This window comes from Odocoileus virginianus, chromosome 20 (genome assembly GCF_023699985.2).
Source record: "Odocoileus virginianus isolate 20LAN1187 ecotype Illinois chromosome 20, Ovbor_1.2, whole genome shotgun sequence".
Lineage (NCBI taxonomy): Eukaryota > Metazoa > Chordata > Mammalia > Artiodactyla > Cervidae > Odocoileus > Odocoileus virginianus.
In genome coordinates this window covers 40,933,146-40,951,358 of record NC_069693.1, presented here as the reverse complement: position 1 = coordinate 40,951,358, position 18,213 = coordinate 40,933,146, and the positions used below count along the sequence as shown (strand labels likewise).

Here is an 18,213-nt window from a genome sequence, read left to right as displayed (position 1 = left end):
ATATTAATTTAAGTCATTGTCTTCTCCATAGTATCATACTTAACTGGAAGATCAAATACAATATAAATTTATGCTTTTAATTTTAACCCCAGTAATAAATACTATTGTAATTCATTTTTCTTATAAAACTGTATATAAAATATTTGTAATTTAAATTAATGAATCCTTTAAGAAGAATCTTATTTGAATTCAGTCAAACATGATGGGCACACTGTTTTTGGCTATACCACTCAATTAATTTAGCCTTAAATTAGCTCTTTTGTTTCCAGTTTTCTAGCTTGGTCTTTCCCCACCGAATCTTGAATGAAAGACTTGAATCTCATGCAGTGAAGTTCTTCATGAGATATTTAAGTGGGTGAAGTTTCCAGGTTGAATGCTGGACCTTTTTACATTTTAGTGTGGGTTATTTCATTGAAGAATCTTGCTAATATGCTATTTTGGTGTTCTTGTTCAGTTCTAAGTCATGTCTGACTCTGCAACCCCATAACTGCAGCATACCAGGCTTCCCTGTCCCCCACTGTCTCCTAGGGTATGCTCAAATTCATGTCCATTGAGTTGGTGGTGCTGTCTAACCATCTCATCCTCCTCCTTCTCCTTTTGCATCAATCTTTCCCAGCCGCAGGGTCTTTTCCAGTGAGTCGGCCCTTCTCACCAGGTGGTCAAAATATGGAGTTTCGGCTTCAGCATCAGTCCTTCCAATGAATATTCAGGGTTGATTTCCTTTAGAATTGACTGTTTTGATCTCCTTGCTGTCCAGGGGACTCTTCAGGAGTCTTCTCAGCACCACAGTTCAAAATCATCTCAAAAGCATTAATTCTTCAGTGCTCAGCCTTCTTTGTGGTCCAGCTTTCACATCCATACATGACTATTGGAAAAACCATAACTTTGACTGTATGGACCACTGTCAGCAAAGTGATGTCTCTGCTTTTCATTACACTGTCTAGGTTTGTCATAGCTTTCCTTCAGGGAACAAGCATCTTTTAATTTCGTGATTGCAGTCACCATCTGTAGTGCTTTTGGAGCCCAAGAAAAGAAAATCTATAACTGCTTCCACGTTTCCCCCTTCTATTTGCCATAAAGTGATGGGATCGGATGCCATGATCTTAGTTTTTTGAATATTGAGTTTTAAGCCAGCTTTTTCACTTTCCTCTTTCACCTTCATCAAGAGACTCTTCAGTTCCTCATTACTTTCGGTCAATAGATTGGTATTACCTGCATATCTGAGGTTGTTGATTGATGCTTTTGAACTGTGGTGTTGGAGAAGACTCTGGAGAGTCCCGTGGACTGCAAGGAGATACAACCAGTCCATCCTAAAGGAAATCAGTCTTGAATATTCTTTGGAAGTACTGATGCTGAAGCTGAAACTCCAATACTTTGGCCACCTGATGCGGAGAACTGATTCATTTTAAAAGACCCTGATGCTGGGAAAGATTGAAGGCAGGAGGAAAAGGGGGCAACAGAGGATGAGATGGTTGGATGGCATCACCAACTCAGTGGACATGAATTTGAGTAAGCTCTGGGAGTTGGTAGTGGACAGGGAGGCCTGGCGTGCTACAGTCCCTGGGGTCACAGAGTCGGACACGACTGAGCGACTGAACTGAACTGAGGATGTTGATGCTTCTCCTGACAGTCTTGATTCCAGCTTGTGCTTCACCCAGCGTGGTATTTCTCATGATGTGCTCTGCATGTGAGTTAGATAAGCAGGGGCAATATGCAGCCTTGTCGTACGCTTTTCTCTATCTTGAATCAGTCTGTTGTTCCGTATTCAGTTCTAACTATTGCTTCTTGACCTGCATACAAGTTTCTCAGGAGATGGGTAAAGTCATCTGGTATATCCATCTGTTTGAGAATTTTTCACAGTTTGTTGTGATCCACACAGTTTCAGGCTTTAGCATGGTCAATGAAGCAGACATAAATGTTTTTCTGGAATTCCCTTGCTTTCTCTATGAGCCAACAAATGTTGGCATTTTGATCTCTGGTTCTTCTGCCTTTTCTAAATCCAGCTTGTACATGTGGAAGTTCTTGGTTCACATACTGTTGAAACTGCTTGAAGGATTTTGAGCATAACCTTACTAGCATGTGAAATGCATGCAATTGTACAGTAGTTTGAATGTTCTTTGGCATTGCCTTTCTTTAGGACTGGAATGAAAACTGACCTTTTCCAGTTCTGTGGCCACTGCTTTTTCCAAATTTGCTGACATATTGAGTGCAGCACTTTAACAGCATCATCTTTTGGGATGTGAAATAGCTCAGCTGTAATTCTATCACCTCTGTTAGCTTTGATTGTAGAAACACTACCTAAGACCCACATGATTTCTCAGTCCAGATGTCTGGCTATAAGTGAGTGATCACACCATCTTGGTTGTCCAGGTCATTAAGACCTTTTTATATAGTTCTTCTTTGGGATGGTTTTGGTCACCGCTTCTTGTACAGTGTTATGAACTTCCGTCCATAGTTCTTCAGGCACTCTGTTTACCAGATCTAATCCCTTGAATCTATTCGTCACCTCCATTATATAATCATAATGGATTTGACTTAGGTCATACTTGAATGGCCTAGTGGTTTTCCCTACTTTTCTTCAGTTTAAGCCTGAATTTTGCAATAAGGAGCTGGTGATTGGAGCCATAGTCAGCTCCAGGTCTGGTTTTTGCTGACGGCATAGAGCTTCTCCATCTTCGGCTGCAAAGAATTTAATCAGTCTGATTTCGGTATTGACCATCTGGTGATGTCCATGTGTAGAGTTGTCTCTTGTGTTGTTGGAAAAGGGTGTTTGTTATAGCTAGTGTGTTCCCTTGACAAAACTCTGTTAGCCTTTGCCCTGCTTCACCTTGTACCTTAATGCCAAACTTGCCTCTTAACTCTAAGCTATCTTTTGACTTTCTCCTTTTGCATTCCAATTGCCTATGATGAAAAGGACACCTTTTTTTGGTGTTGGTTCTAGAAGGTCTTGTAGGTCTTCATAGAACCATTCAACTTCAGCTTCTTTGGCATTACTGCTTGGGCCATAGACTTGCATTACTGTGATGTTAAATAGCTTGCCTTGGAAACGAGCTGAGATCATTCTGTCACTTTTGAGGTTGCGCTTCCTTAAAAACTAACACAGACAAGGATTCTTACTCATCTCAATGTCTCAAATGATTTTCTTTGATGCCAATGTTGAGTTAATGAGTAAAAAGAAAGGAAGAAAGGGTGGATGGACAATACTGCAGTTATAATTTGATAATGTTTTGGAAGTTCTGGCTAATGAAATCAGACAGGATATATTTATCATCTATTCAAATATGGTGATAGCTATATGTATATGTATATGTATATGGGCTTCCCAGGTGGTGCTAGTGGTAAAGAACCTGCCACTAGCAGATATAAGATATAAGAGATGCACGTTTGATCCCTGGGTTGGGAAGATCCCCTGGAGGGGGGCATGGCAACCCACTTCAGTGTTCTTGCCTGGAGAATCCCATGGACAGAGGAGCCTGGCAGGCTAGAGTCTATAAGGTCACAAGAATTGGACATGTCTGAAGTGACTTAGCATGCTCATATGTATACCTAGAAAATCCTAGAGAATTGTTTAGAAACTGTAGTATTAATAGAAAAATTTGTAATTTGGCCATGTAGAATAAAATCATGGAGAAATAAATTTGTTAGCAAATATGAAGAAGGGATAATTTCATGCTTCATGAAAGTATAAAATTCTAAGAAATCAATTTTATTGAGATAGATTTTTTAAAAAGTTGTCGAGAGCTAAAAAGTGATTTGATTAATTAATGAGAAAGATTATATTTAAGTAGAAAGATTAAATAAGTTTAACATGTTAATTTTTATAAAATAATTTGTACATAATCAAGATCTTAACTCCCCCCCCCTTTGGAATGCTGTAAAACAATTTTAGAATTCTCTACAAGATGTGAAAACGTTGTAGTTTTTTTAAAAAACAATTCTATTATAAGCTATAAAGATAGCACAACAGACCTTAAAACAGTGTGATACTGGTAACACAATTAGAAACTGAATAGATAGAACTGAATACAAAGCCCAGATATAGAATTAACTGTATGTGGTATTTCAGTATGTCAACCTTCAAATACAAATTAGGAAGGAAGTATATGTTTAATGCATAATGTAGGAAATTTAGCAGGCAATTTGGGAGGAAAAAAATCACTTCTGTTTTTCATCTTGAAGAGATAAATTTCAGATGGTTAAAACAGTTGTCTTTTTTTTTTTTTTTCCATAGCCCATCACCTCCCATAGCCTTGGGGAGGTAATGCATTCCTGGTAATAACACAGGATGAATACTGCAGTGATTCTCAGAGTGGGTGAGGAGGGGTCAAGTACATATAGAAATATATCTCAGTGTCTAAGGTATTGTGGAATTTCAAGAGGGCCCTGGGAAGCTCTGCCTCTCCTCCCCCTTCAGCAGCCTCTTCGTATTGAGAATCACTAAAGATTATAAAAATATGAAAAAAAGATACTTTAAAAGTTAGCAGTTTTCTCCCAAGTGTCATTCTTCACATCCATGGACCCATCTTTCAGACTGAGGGAGAGTCAGCTGATGCAACAGATGAGTACCTTTGAGACTATTCTAAAATGATATTCTTAGTATGAAATATTTTTAAATGGTGAAGAGAATAAAGAGGGAATTAGATACCTATAGATTTGATAACAAAGACAAATAAAAAAAGATAAAATAGAATAAAAAACTATAACTATAGTTTATGTATGTGTGTGTATATATATATGTATGTAGTTTATACATGTATGGTTTATATATATGTGTGTGTGTTTGTGCTCAGTTGTGTCTGACTCTTTGCAACTCCATGGACTATAGCCCACCAGACTTCTCTGCTGCTGCTGCTAAGTCGCGTAAGTCGTGTCCAACTCTGTGCGACCCTACAGACAGCAGCCCACCAGGCTCCCCCGTCCCTGTGATTCTCTAGGCAAGAACACTGGAGTGGGTTGCCATTTCCTTCTCCAATGCATGAAAGTGAAAAGTGAAAGTGAAGTCGCTCAGTCATGTCTGACTTGTAGCAACCCTATGTTCTACAGCCTACCAGGCTCCTCCATCCATGGGATTTTCCAGGCAAGAGTACTGAAGTGGGGTGCCATTGCCTTCTCCGCCAGACTCCTCTATCCATGGAATTTTCCAGACATTAAAACTGGAGTGGGTTGCCATTTCCTACTTTAGTATAGCCATATAGATATGGCTGGGAGAGGATACCTCACTGAATGCAGTATGCATAGCTAAAGAGAGAATTGCTCATTTAGAAGATAGATCTGAAGACATTACCTAGAATGTAGCCCAAAGGGACAGAGTTATAAAAAATAAAGGATAAAAAGGAAGAAAAGAGACATGAAAGACAAATTCCAATTGTATTCTTGGAAGAATCACTAGAGAGATTAAGGAAGCAACAATAGTTTGAGAGATTATAACTGAAGATTTTGCAGAACTTTTGACAGACTTAAATTCTAAGAAAAAAGATGCACAAAATTCCTGAGCAGGAAGAACTGGGACTAAATTGCCAGTCAGAGACTTATTATAAGGTATACTTTAGTAACATAAAACCAAATTTAGAGTAAGGGAATGTTATGCAAGAAACAAGGAAGTCAAGCAAGAAATTGGTAAATGTAGGTATATCAAGCTTTCATACTTAAAAACAGTAGCAATGACTAATGTGTGGGGGGTGCTAGGGTGAAACTGAAGTCATAGCCACCAAGGGGAGAATCTAGTGGATGGAGGTGAAGCACTCCAGGAAAAATAATGGAAAAAATCAGCATCAGGAAGCAGATATAAGGGAATATTCAGGTTGTACTACTGAGCACCTCTTACTGTAGAACCATAGCACTGGGGATTCTTCTTTTATTTTTTACATTTTTGATTGGAGTATAGTTGCTTTACAGCGCTGTGTTGGTTTCAGCCATACAATGTGAATCACCTGTGTGTGTGTCCTAATTGCTTCGGTCATGTCTGACTCTTTGTGATCCTGTTGACTGCAGCCCGCCAGTCTCCTCTGTCCATGGGATTCTCCAGGGAAGAATACCGGAGTGGGTTGCCATGCCCTCCTCCAGGGGATCGTCCTATATAATCAGCTATGTGTACATATATCCCTCCTTCTTGGGCCTCCCTCCACTCCCTCCACCAGCACCCACCCTCTCGGTTATCACAGAGCATCAGGTTGAGCTCCCTGTATTATACAGCAGCTTCTGAACCGGGAGTTCTTATTACATGGATATGTTATATTCCATGGTACTAGATAATCCAGAATCTGTAAAAAATTTTAGTCGACTACCCACTATGGTCTGTGTTACAAAGAAAGTTAATACAATGTTTGTATCCTTCAGCTCTTAGTTTTTTTGAGGGGGTAGGGTGTTAAACAGAAATGTAAGGTGTGTGGTTTTGTACAATAGCATCTGTTTTGCTCTAATTCTTATATATGTGTGTCTTAGTGATGAGCTAATCACCCTAGGATATTATTAGCCTTCTAAAACTTCAGTTATGAGGTGTGAGTGGCTGCTGCTCCCCTCTCCCTCTGGTTTTCTGTCCAAATATCACAAAGCTGTTGGTATTACATCCTTATTTTTGATTCCCATCTCATGCCCGCCTCTCTGCGCTCCCTCCAGCTGCCATCCCTCTTGTCTGTCACTGTTAATATTTCTGAGTTTTGTGACTGCTCACCTCTACTGCTTCTGCTTTCTTTGTTTCCAGTCTTATTTTTTCTGTTACCTGTTGATTCTTTTTTAGTGCTTTTTGACTTTCACAAAAAAATGCTGGCATTTTATTGTCATCAATAATAGATTAAAATCTTGGTACAGCATAACCTTCAGGTTTTTTGGTTATCTCTCTCTTTTTTTTGGTCGTGGGTTCTCAAGAATTTCTACTTTGTTACCAAATAAGTTGTCTTTATTTCAGGGTATAAGTTGCTTTGGGAAACTGAGGGTTTCTGAGGTTAGTGTCTATGTTAATATTTTTCCCTAAAATTCTTGAAATCTGCTTATAAATCTAATTATAAACTGCCTGATTCTATGCCCAGAAATTCTGCTAAAAAGGGTAAGTAGTAAATTTAAAGATTATTGATTCTTTTGGTACAGTTAGTCTTGAATTTTCATGCATTCTAGTAAAATATTTAGAAGGTAAAATACGTAAGGGTAACACTGAGATTTGCATACAGTGGGTCCTAACTTGGTGCTTGTTGAATAAATGAGTGACCATCTAAGGAGAACATGCTTGAGTGCAAAGAATAGTGAGCAGTTGTTAGGACACCTGGGTTTTACACCTGGCTCTGCTTTTGACTTGCTGGGAAGGATGCTCCTTCACCAGATCTCAGGGCCTTTGTTTTAGAAATTAAAAGTTTCTAAAGGTCTGGAAGGTCTTTAGACCATCTGGAATGTCTCTAAGGGTTTGTCCCATTCAGCCATGTATGAACTGACTTTCCTGTTAAAGGCATTAAAATGCAATTTACTGTTTTCTAGGTTTGGACAGTAAAGTTGAACCAATGATATTAGCTTCTGGTTATTATTATTCACAAGTGCTTTTTGATTACAGATGTTGTTGCATTATTTTTCTCCTAATCTCTAAGGGAACTTTCAGTATGAAAACTAAAATAAGAAATAATTTGTAAGTTCTTATGCATGAGTGCATTTAATTATTTTATCTAAATCATTGTCTTTGTCCCTGTTGTTCTGACTGTCAGAGTTGCAGATTTTTGTTCTCAATAGTTTTTGTGTTCTCAAATGCCCCTAGAACCACTTCACCTTCTGATGCATTTCATAAGTAAATTATCTGGCTTTTTCTGCATATTTTTAGATCAGCAGGTCAAAAAGTACAAGATTGTTACTTCTATCAAATTTTTATGGAAAAAAATGAGAAAGTTGGAGTTCCTACAATTCAGCAATTATTAGAATGGTCTTTTATCAACAGTAACCTGAAATTTGCTGAGGTACGTGATAATTACTTACTGTATTTTATATTAAAGTCCTTAGGCTTCTTAAGAAAACTATAACTTCACTAACTATTACTTTTAACCCACTGAGAACTATTATAAACACAAACTGTTAACAAAACACATTTTGAAATTATGCCATGCTTCAACTTTGTCCTTGTAGAAAATACTTTAAGTTGAACTTAGTAGAAAATACTAAAATTGAACTCTTTATATTTTGGTGCCAAGGAAAATATCAATATGATTTGTAACTTGAAAACATTTAAGTAGCTTAGAGCAAAAAAGATTGTGAGGGTTTCTCTTGTCATTTCACCCAATTTCACATTTTATCCAATTTAAAAGTTTATTCAAGCATATCATCCAAAGGAATGTTTACTTTTCCTCCTTCAATGAAAGACAAACTCACTTATTGTAAATGAACAAGTGATATAATTTACTTTTCTTTTACTGAGTATCTTTATGATCTCATATGGCTCATTTTCATTGTATTCATTTTTAAAGGGATGTTCTGATAAAACCTTAATAGCTACCAGTATTTATTTGTTGAAATATAAGGAATAGTGTCCTTCAGTGATGAATTTCTTAATTATACTTGCAAAAACAATTTTTATGAAACCTTTTGAAAAATATAAACCCAAAGTGGGATGTTACTCTGCACAGTCATCTTATTCTTTGAGATCCCAGGTGGCTGAACTACCTGACCTCTGTGTCCATGTGTCCATACATCTTGGACTGCTTGAGGCTTGTGGCTCTTTGGTGTGCTGCCTTCATACTCTGTGTCCACATGCAGATCCCACTTTACAGGCCATCCATGTTATGGTGGAATCACTGCTTGGTTTGACAACCATGACTATTTTGGGGGAATTTCAGGGAAATTTATTAATGTTTTGATTCTAAAATTATATATCTCTTTTTTTTTAAGGCACCATCATGTCTGATTATTCAGATGCCTCGATTTGGAAAAGACTTTAAACTATTTAAAAAAATTTTTCCTTCTCTGGAACTAAATATAACAGATTTACTTGAAGACAGTAAGTATAAGACTTTTTGGTTTGTTTTTCAGCAGTAGTCTTAATCAGGTCATTCACATTAATTGTGAATAAGAGTCTAACAGGATACAAATTTTCTTAAAGACAATTTGCTGTCTGAAGAGCTTGGGAATATTACACTAGAAATTTATTCTGAAAAAATCAGACATGTAAATCAAGATTTCATATGCAAATGTGTTTATGAATAAGAAATTAGAAGCACTCTATATGTTAACTAGAGGAGAGTAGTTCAGTGAATTATAGTGTATCTGTACAGCATAAGTACTGCTGTTCAAATTCATGTTTTTGAAGACCAGTGTTACATGAAAGCGGTCATGATATAATGTTAAGTGAAAAGGTATGTTGATATTGTCTACAAGAGGAGCTGCACACACACACACACACACACACACTCACTGAGTTATGTTAAGTATGCAGATATAAAATTATAAGAGAAATTACAAGAGTGGTTATCTCTTGCTAACTGAAATTGTAGATGCTTTCAGTTTTCTTCTGTATGTTCTCTTGTATCTTAGCACATTCATCAGTAGAAGTTTTATAATCAGGAGGAACACTCTAGAGTGTATTATTTTTTTAAAGTCATTTGGTCAGAGAAAATGTCTTTAAAGATATCCTGAATCCAAGGAAATCCAATTTAAACTTTATGGGGGTGGGAAAGGATAGACTTTTGAGTCCATGAGCATTATCCTTTTTAAAACTTAATTTTTCTTTTTAATCTTTTAAAATAAAAGAATGCATTGTAAAAGACCCCTTAACTCCCCCACATCCCACCCTTTTCAGCGCCCAGGCAGTGCCGGATATGTGGAGGGCTTGCAATGTATGAGTGTAGAGAATGCTATGATGACCCTGACATCTCAGCTGGCAAAATCAAGCAGTTTTGTAAAACCTGCAATGCTCAGGTAAGTTTGACTTCACTTAATGGATATTCTCTTAATAAATAGTAAATCATTTGTAGTTGAACCAGATTTCAGGTTTTGAAAAGTTTTCAAAATCATAATTAACTTTAAAAATTCATAATTAAGGGTATGCCTCTTCTGTTTATTTGATGGATTTCCATGGGTACTCGGTTGCTATTTATAGGGACACATTCCATTAGAGTAAGTGGAGTCCATTCCCTCCAAACATGGAGTTTGGCTCCTTAACGACTTTTTCTTCATGTTCTGTTTTAGGTCCACCTTCATCCCAAGAGGCTGAATCATAAATACAACCCAGTGTCACTTCCCAAAGATCTGCCTGACCGGGACTGGAGACACGGCTGCATCCCCTGCCAGAAGATGGAGTTATTTGCTGTCCTCTGCATAGAAACAAGCCACTATGTTGCTTTTGTGAAGTACGGGAAAGACGACTCTGCCTGGCTCTTCTTCGACAGCATGGCTGATCGGGATGGTACTTTACAGACCTTTCTTCCACATGTGGTGACATTTGAGTTTGTAGTGGATAGTTGTAGTGGGCTAGCCTGGTCTGAGTAACAAACAGTGTTGGGAGAAGCTGCTCGGGAATATCTTGGTGATGCATTAACAGCCTTGCTACAAAACTAATAGTATTGTTGTGATAGTTTAACATGCATAGAGTCTTTAAAAAAAAAAAAAGGAATCAGATATTTTTTTCTTTAAGGCTGAGAGTTTTTATTTCTACTTTGTTGTCCTTGACTTTTGATCTCCTCTCATTTTCTGTACCATAGTCATCATTTCTTAAGTACTTCTGTGCCAAGCTCTCTGGGAGGGACTTTAGGTCATTTACCTAAATCCTTGCAAAATGGGAGTGGTTCCTATTTTTGTCTTACTAAAGCAGAGATTTAAGGTGCCTAGGGTCTCAGAGCATGTATTTAATTCAGTCTTTCTAAATTCAGTGCTTATGTTCTTTTATATACTAAACCATGTGTCTTCTAAATGACAAAGCTAAGAATAGAAGTAAATGTCTTCTTTGGAAAAATAAGCTTATTCTATGTATAATGTCTTTCTTCCTGAACTGGGGAATATACTACACTTTCTAGGCTGCTTTCTAGGATATTTAGTCATTATTTAACAAATACCTAATGAGTGCATGTGAAGGGCCCAGGGCTCTGCTGCTGCTGCTTAAGTCACTTCAGTCGTGTCTGACTGTGAGACCCCATAGATGGCCGCCCACCAGGAGCTCCCGTCCCTGGGATTCTCCAGGCAAGAACACTGGAGTGGGTTGCCATTTCCTTCTCCAGTGCATGAAAGGGAAAGGTGAAAGTGAAGCCACTGAGTCGTGTCTGACCCTTAGCCACCCCGTGGACTGCAGCCTTCCAGGCTCCTCCATCCATGGGATTTTCGAGGCAAGAGTACTGGAGTGGGTTGTCATTGGCTTCTCTGGCCCAGGGCTCTAGTAGGTTTCAAAAATGAAGCAGTTGTCAAAACAGCTATACTCCTGCCTGTATAGAGTTTACAGATTAGGATCAGCCCTAGGCAAAGTTGTGGGAATTTGACTTCCATATCCCTCCAGTTCTTCCATTCCCCGTTTTTCCTTTAGCCACTCTCTCACACTCCAGGTTCTGAGTCTTCTGGTGTGGTCCCCTAGTGACCTAGGACACCCCCTTGTGGCAGCCTCTTGATCAGCTGCCCAAGCTCTGCCTCATGGGTTCTCAACATTTTCTCAGCATTCAGACATTTGTTATAGCACAGATCCATCTGTAAATATGTCCCTAGCCCAGTTAAAACTTGCATTTAAGCATGAAACTCGAAATCACAGGTGTTCCAGATACTTTTATAGAAGCCACTGGGAGGCTAAAGCAGAAGAACCTTTCTTGGGGTCCCTCAGAGCACGCCTTGTACCCTCCTGCTATCTAATGACGGAAAACAGAGCCTGTGAGAGTTACACAAATGTGGTTTTAAACTTAGGGGAGTAAAATAGTATTCATTTTACTAGATCTACTTTAAACTACTAGATCTGCTCTAAACTGGACAGGCTCATGGTAAAGCAAACAGGGGTGCTTGTGTCCCGGAAGGGATTTGGGAGTGTGAAGAGTTGAATGTGTGTGCACATGTGTATGTGACATGTGACATGCTTCCTTGACTGAGAAGCCTGGGAAGTAGATTTTGGACTTTGCTCAGGATATGTATCTTTTGACCAGTTATATTCACTGTTGGTCCCAGAATCCTTTCAGAAACCAAGAAGTGAGACTATCAAGAGATAAACAGAGGACTTCTAGAAATCAGAAGTAAAATGAGGTCTTTCTGATCCTGGAAATTAGCATTAACTAAATTACGGAATTGTAAAGTTACTTTGGTGGGGCAGGGCATCAAAAGTGTTTATAACTTCACTGCCCTCAATACAGCTCTTCCTCTTCTCCATAGGTGGTCAGAATGGCTTCAACATTCCTCAAGTTACCCCATGCCCAGAAGTAGGAGAGTACTTGAAAATGTCTCTTGACGATCTGCACTCCTTGGACTCCAGAAGAATCCAAGGCTGTGCACGAAGACTTCTCTGTGATGCATACATGTGCATGTACCAGAGTCCAACCATGAGTCTGTACAAATAAGCAGGATCATCTGGACGGGTGCAGAAATCAAACGCACAGTTTTCATGTTGCATCTCACTTGAGCTGGCAGTTCTGTTCAGCGTCCATTGCCGGCAATGGATGTCTTTGCGGTGATGATCCTTCAACACAGGATTCCTGTGTTTAAAAACAAATTGCTTTTGTGTTACTAAAGTATTTAATAAGCATTTTGCACTCTAGAAAGTATGTTTGTGTTGGTTTTTTAAGAAGTCTAAATGAAGTTATTAATACCTGAAGCTTTAAGTTAAGTGCATTGATCGTAAGATATTTTTGGAAGCATACAATTTTAATCGTGACAGTTTAAAACCTCTTTTAGTCCGTTGAGAATGTAAATAAATGTGTCTTCTTTATGGACCAAGGTTATGAAATCACTTTTCCTTTGTAGCTAATGGTCGCCTTGAGGAGGATAGAGTCTACTTTCAATCCACTGATTAAAGTTGTTTTGAGTTTGATTTGTTAATTCTTCCCTCTCTAATGCCGATTCCTGCATGTCTGCAATCTGCTGAGTTTCTGTGTTTCTGTGGTAGTGGTCACAAAAGTATCTAAATTTCCTCAATGGTGTTTTCTATTTGTTCTGGTTTTGAGATACATGAGTGATTTTTGTCATGAAATGTCCATTTTTGATGTAATTTTCCTGGGGGATTCACATATACAGCAATTGAAGCTCTTCATTCATAGTAGTGACTGTCAGCTAACAGCTTTCTTTTCTTTTCTAAAGACTCTCTTATGCAGTGGGGCACAGTAAATTTTACTAAAGAGTTGGGGTGATAAATATATTCCTATACAAATATAAGGTTAATAGGAAAATGAATTGATCATATAGAATCACTCATTGAAATTTCCCTGAAGATGTATTGGCTGTCTCAACCTCTACTATCTTAGATAAGACCGTCTAGAACTTAGATCAGTCCCCGCATTAAGTTCAGTCTGATATCCCTTGAGATAATGACAGTTATGAACCAGATATTTTATTGAAATGTTAGCAGCAGCTTTGCCTTCCTCCTGATTCAATAAGTAGAAAATGGATGTTTTCGTAGCTAATACCTGTAGTGTGTGTCTGTTGTAGACTAGCAGCATAGGTTGTCTCTGTCAGCGCTGTGGGACATGTTGTGTGACGATGGTGTCTCTGTGGAATGACTTCCTAACCGCATGGAAAGGCAGAGGTTGTCATGTGTGTCTAGCATATGACTTCATGAAACACTGAATGTCCAAAAGAAGGGAAAGAATCTTTGCAAACCCTGCAGTTATTTCTTTTTAAAGTCACATTTACCCTTTGGTTTGTCATTCCATTTTAGCTAGGATTCATTGTTATGAATCATAATGTACAGAAAATTTCATCAAAATTTTTTCATTTTTGGAATGAAAAATTACATAACTTTTGCATGAAGTTTTACTCAGTACCTGGGTGACTGGTGATCTGGATACTAGGTCCAGAGAGATTGGGAGCAGCCCTACCCCATCGCCCTGGGGTTGTTGAGGAGCCTGGGGGGCTAGATGCCTAAGGTTCCCTGTAGCCCTGACTTTCCACAAGTCCAGTCACCTCTTAATCAGTACATGTTGGATGAATACATGGATGTAGGAAGGAGCTTATCAATGTGATTTTAAAAGGCTCTCTAGAGAAATGATTAGGACTCTATATCTAGGTAAGACTGGATTTAACAATTAAAAAAGAGAAGACAGTTCCTTTCCTGTAAAAATTAAAACACAAGTTGAAGGTCAGTCCTGCTCAGCTCTTTGTGGCAGAAGACTTGAAAAGAGGACTTGTGGGGTTTTACGTTTATTTCCCATGGGTAGGGCGTGGAGGCGCTTTCTAGTGGGAGGGACCTCTTCCATAAACCATTTCTAGGACAGCTTCTTCAAGTAGAGCTTCCTGTTCTTTTAACGTTAGCTGGGGAGGGAGCACCCAGTAAAGGGATGCAGGGCCCACTCTGATGGTTCCTCTAGCGGCAAGGGTCCTTCCAGGCCCTGGGTGTCTCCTCTCCAGCACCCGCCCCCATCAGCAGTCCTTTCTGGCTGGTGCTCCCGCAGGGCCCTGAGTGTCACATGGGCACAGGCAGGGCTGGGCGGTGTGGCACCAGTGACCCACGTGCCTGTTGACTTACTTAATTTCTAGCCTTAAATTTTCTTTCATATTTTTCTATTGGTCTTTTAAATGTTTCTGTTATCCTTTCCTCCATATCATATGTACAATCAAGATGGCAATATAGTAAAATCATCTTATTTATGAAACAAGTCATGTTCCCCCACCTCCACTGAATACACACGTGTGTGTTTGTGTGTGAGAATTTATATATATGGGGGGGAGGGAAACCATTTCATAATGTGTTCAGCCCATTGCTATCAGCTTTACGAAGGCATTTGACTCCATCCACAAAAGAATGTTTTGTAAAACTGGAAATACACATTGCAAACCAAGAGAGAGAAAAACAAAACTCAGTAACATAAAACTGTTAGAATTGCTAAAGACAATTTCCTTAGAATAGTTTAGGATTTTTGTAATTCATATTTGCCAAAAGTTGTAGGTAAATAGCTTCTTTCTATCCCATGGATTCACTTTTTTTTTTTCTTTTCACCTAATTCACGTAATTCAGGAACAAGGGAAAGACGTAATTATCTTATGGAACTTGCATTGACATTCAAATTCCTGTGTGTGAACATGACACCTTCATAAATTCAGAGATGTTACTGTTTTCCTCTGATGGATCTCAATATCCAGCTAGATGACTTTGCATCTGTGCTGATGATTGTAGACAGAGGTGTGAGAGAAGATAGAATTAGGCCTTAGCTGAGGGACTGTCTGCCAACAATTATTTCTTAGACACTTATTATCTAAGATTATGTCAAAAGGAACATGATACATGGCACCTGCCCTCAAGCAGCTTACCACCTACTTCTAACAACAGAACGTCTACTAACGGCTTCTTAGCCTGAGTGTAAGGGCGCCGGGTTGGGGGGCTCCAAGAGGCAGTGAGATGTGACAGAAGTGGTGGACAAGGGGACAAGAGCTGGTCCAGCTCTTTCTATGTTTCGTGCTTTATTAGTCTTGGGCAACGTCTTGACTTCTCTGGGCCTCAGTGTCTTCCTCTGTAGAGCAAGGGGGTGGGACTATTGAATCTTACAGGAAAGAAGGACAAATTTCTGGGTCCTCGGCCATGCCTGCTGAACTGAGTCTTCACAAATGGTAGACCCCATTTCCTAAAACCGAAATGTCCATTCCCCCCCCCCCCAACAGGTGACCCTGAGAGTGATCATCAGCCAGATTTGAAAAAACAATGAACTGAAAGATCTCGAAAATATCTTTTCTTTATGTGGTCATGTGGTCATAGAATGTTATTGTGTTAATTATTCCACATACACATGGGTAATTGTACATTTGTCATATTGTTTCTCTGTGTTTACATGTGAATTCATATAAGAAATGCGTTTTAGTATCTATGCCTCAGCCCACTGTTTCCTAGAGGTTTTAGCCATCTTAGGAACCCTCTTGAGACTGAAGAGGATGTTATTTACCTGGACATTTACCCTTCATTTAATTTCTGTAGGGGAAATTGAGGCTCTGGAAACCAAAGAAATGGAAAAATGAAATTGTTATGCAAAGTTAAAAAAAAGTAGACTACTGCTACTTTATGATGAAAATTTTAATCCTAATATGGGAAGATTTTTTGTCATAAAGTAGAATGTCCTTGTTCAAGTAGGGGACTGAAGGTTCATAGTGAAGAGTAAGACTGCCTTTTCTGGGGGTTGGTGATGTTAACATACCCACAATTCTTCAATGAAAATAATACCTGAATTCCCCAAGGCAAGTGAGGGTGGAGAAGGAGGAGAGCTTATTAAGATGGAAATATCCAGATGCATACTAGGATGCACGAGAGAGAGGGTGGAGGATGGAAGGCCACCCTGAGAGCAGGTGTGGTGCCCGCTGGGGGCTGTAAAGGTGGGTTCTCTCTGCCTCCCAGGCTGTGTCACTGCTCAGAGACTGGGACTTAAGAGAGCCAGGCTTCTTGGAGCGAGTCAGCGTTGCATTGTCTAGTTTCCTTTCAGAACCTTTATTGGAGGAAAAAGAGAGGGGAGAAGAAAAGAGTCTTCATATTAGTCTAAATCCTGAAACAGCCGAAGGTCTCTCCTGAGTTTGAAAGTGGTGGTAAAAAGCTAACCAGCACATATGGCCAAGGATAATGAAAAGGGGGAAAAGAAAGACATCCCTTCTTCCTGCTCACAATAAATGTCAGTATTTAGAGCAGGTCATCCAAGAAATCCATTTGCTTTGCTGACTCTTGTCAGCGATGCCATTTTTGTTTACTGTATTTGAAAGTCTTCCTATAACACAGGTTGTGGGGAAAGACCAGGTCCAGAGCCATCCTCCTTTGGAGCTCCACAGACTCAGACGTAATTCTCTTGCACTTTAAAACCCTGTCCACTTACGCTTTTTATTTTTTCAAGAGATTGTGTGGGAGATTCAACTGTTATTGGTTTTATTTTAAAAAATGGCCTATAGTACTCCAGAAAGTCTTAGTATCCTGTCATAAACATTCATTAAAAAAAAAATTAATCCCATTTGGAACTTCCCTGGGAAGTCATGGTTGTTAGGAAGTTGGTATAAAGGAGCACATTTTATATTGCATTTCCCATATTTGGTATCTTGTTCAACATTTCTTTTTTTTTGGCCTGATGAACATTCTATATTTATGAAGACATTCTTTAAAAGTAAAACCACATAAAATACCCCTTTATTATCAGATTGCTCTGATTTAGCCTTAATTTTGTTAAATTTTTTAGAGATGATTGAAGTGCTGCTGTGGAAAGAAATGTACTATATACTATTTCTGTATCATTAAAATTAAATTTTTATGGTTGTTTTTCCTTGATTTCTTTGGGGAAGGGTTTGGGGTTATGGGAAGACTGGAATTGAGGAAGATTGCTTTAGGAAAATGCAGTACCAGGCACACCTGTGTCTTCATCAAGTCTCTGTCATCATTGTGCTTGTTTTAGAAAACATGGACTTTTCCTGGGAGATGTGCCATGGTCTCTGGGTTCCCTCCTGGCATCATGATTTTGTGTAGTTTCTTGAAATAACTTGGCACCACCAAGCTCCGATCCTAATTAAAGCTCAGTTCTGCCAGTCTCTAATTCAACCAAGAGTTGTTCATCTCTTAAATTGGGCCAGAGCTGGTGCCTATAGCATAGTGTGCCTTGATCTCTCACAGCTGCCAAGGAGGCAATTAAAAACACTTTACTTTTCTGTATAATCCAGAGAAATGATTACATGATGCTATATTAGGTAACTGATATAACATGCTTTCTTCAGGAATTACTGCTTGTAGAGTTTCAGTCCCTTGTTACGCCAAGGTAGGAAAGCTAGAATGATCCAAGCTGGCAATATTTGTATTAATACAGTGCATTCAAGAACTTTCCTACTTAGAAACCCACAGCCAAATGACGCATTGGAGATCACTCTGATTTTCCTTTGTTCAAACTCAAGAGTTGGCATGCTTTTTCATAGATCCCTCCTTTCTGATTCTCTGTGGGTGTGTTAGTGCAACAGTGATTGTTCACATACTTGTGCCCACCTGTGGATGTGGGCAATCAAGACCAGACCTTGTTGGAGGCGGGCTGACAGGCTGGGAGAGGACCACTGCCTCTCCAGGCCTCTTCTGGGGCCTGATCCCTGCGCTTTTCCTGACCTGCTGAGGCCAGTTTTCCCTCATCTTCC

The 18,213-nt window shown here is 39.1% G+C and overlaps 1 protein-coding gene across 10 annotated transcripts in view; it reads left to right on the top strand.

The window, feature by feature from the left end:
* The window catches only part of CYLD (CYLD lysine 63 deubiquitinase), a 64,593-nt gene extending 51,630 nt beyond the window's left edge, over positions 1-12,963 (top strand). For all 10 annotated transcript variants that reach the window (XM_020891560.2, XM_020891563.2, XM_020891557.2 and 7 more), the window contains 5 exons: positions 7,799-7,931; positions 8,857-8,965; positions 9,764-9,882; positions 10,153-10,369; positions 12,301-12,963. In XM_020891560.2, the coding sequence (XP_020747219.2) occupies positions 7,799-7,931; positions 8,857-8,965; positions 9,764-9,882; positions 10,153-10,369; positions 12,301-12,485 (763 nt within the window). In that variant the 3' untranslated portion in view covers positions 12,486-12,963. The remainder of the gene's footprint in view (positions 1-7,798; positions 7,932-8,856; positions 8,966-9,763; positions 9,883-10,152; positions 10,370-12,300) is intronic.
* The last annotated feature ends 5,250 nt before the right edge of the window (positions 12,964-18,213 follow it).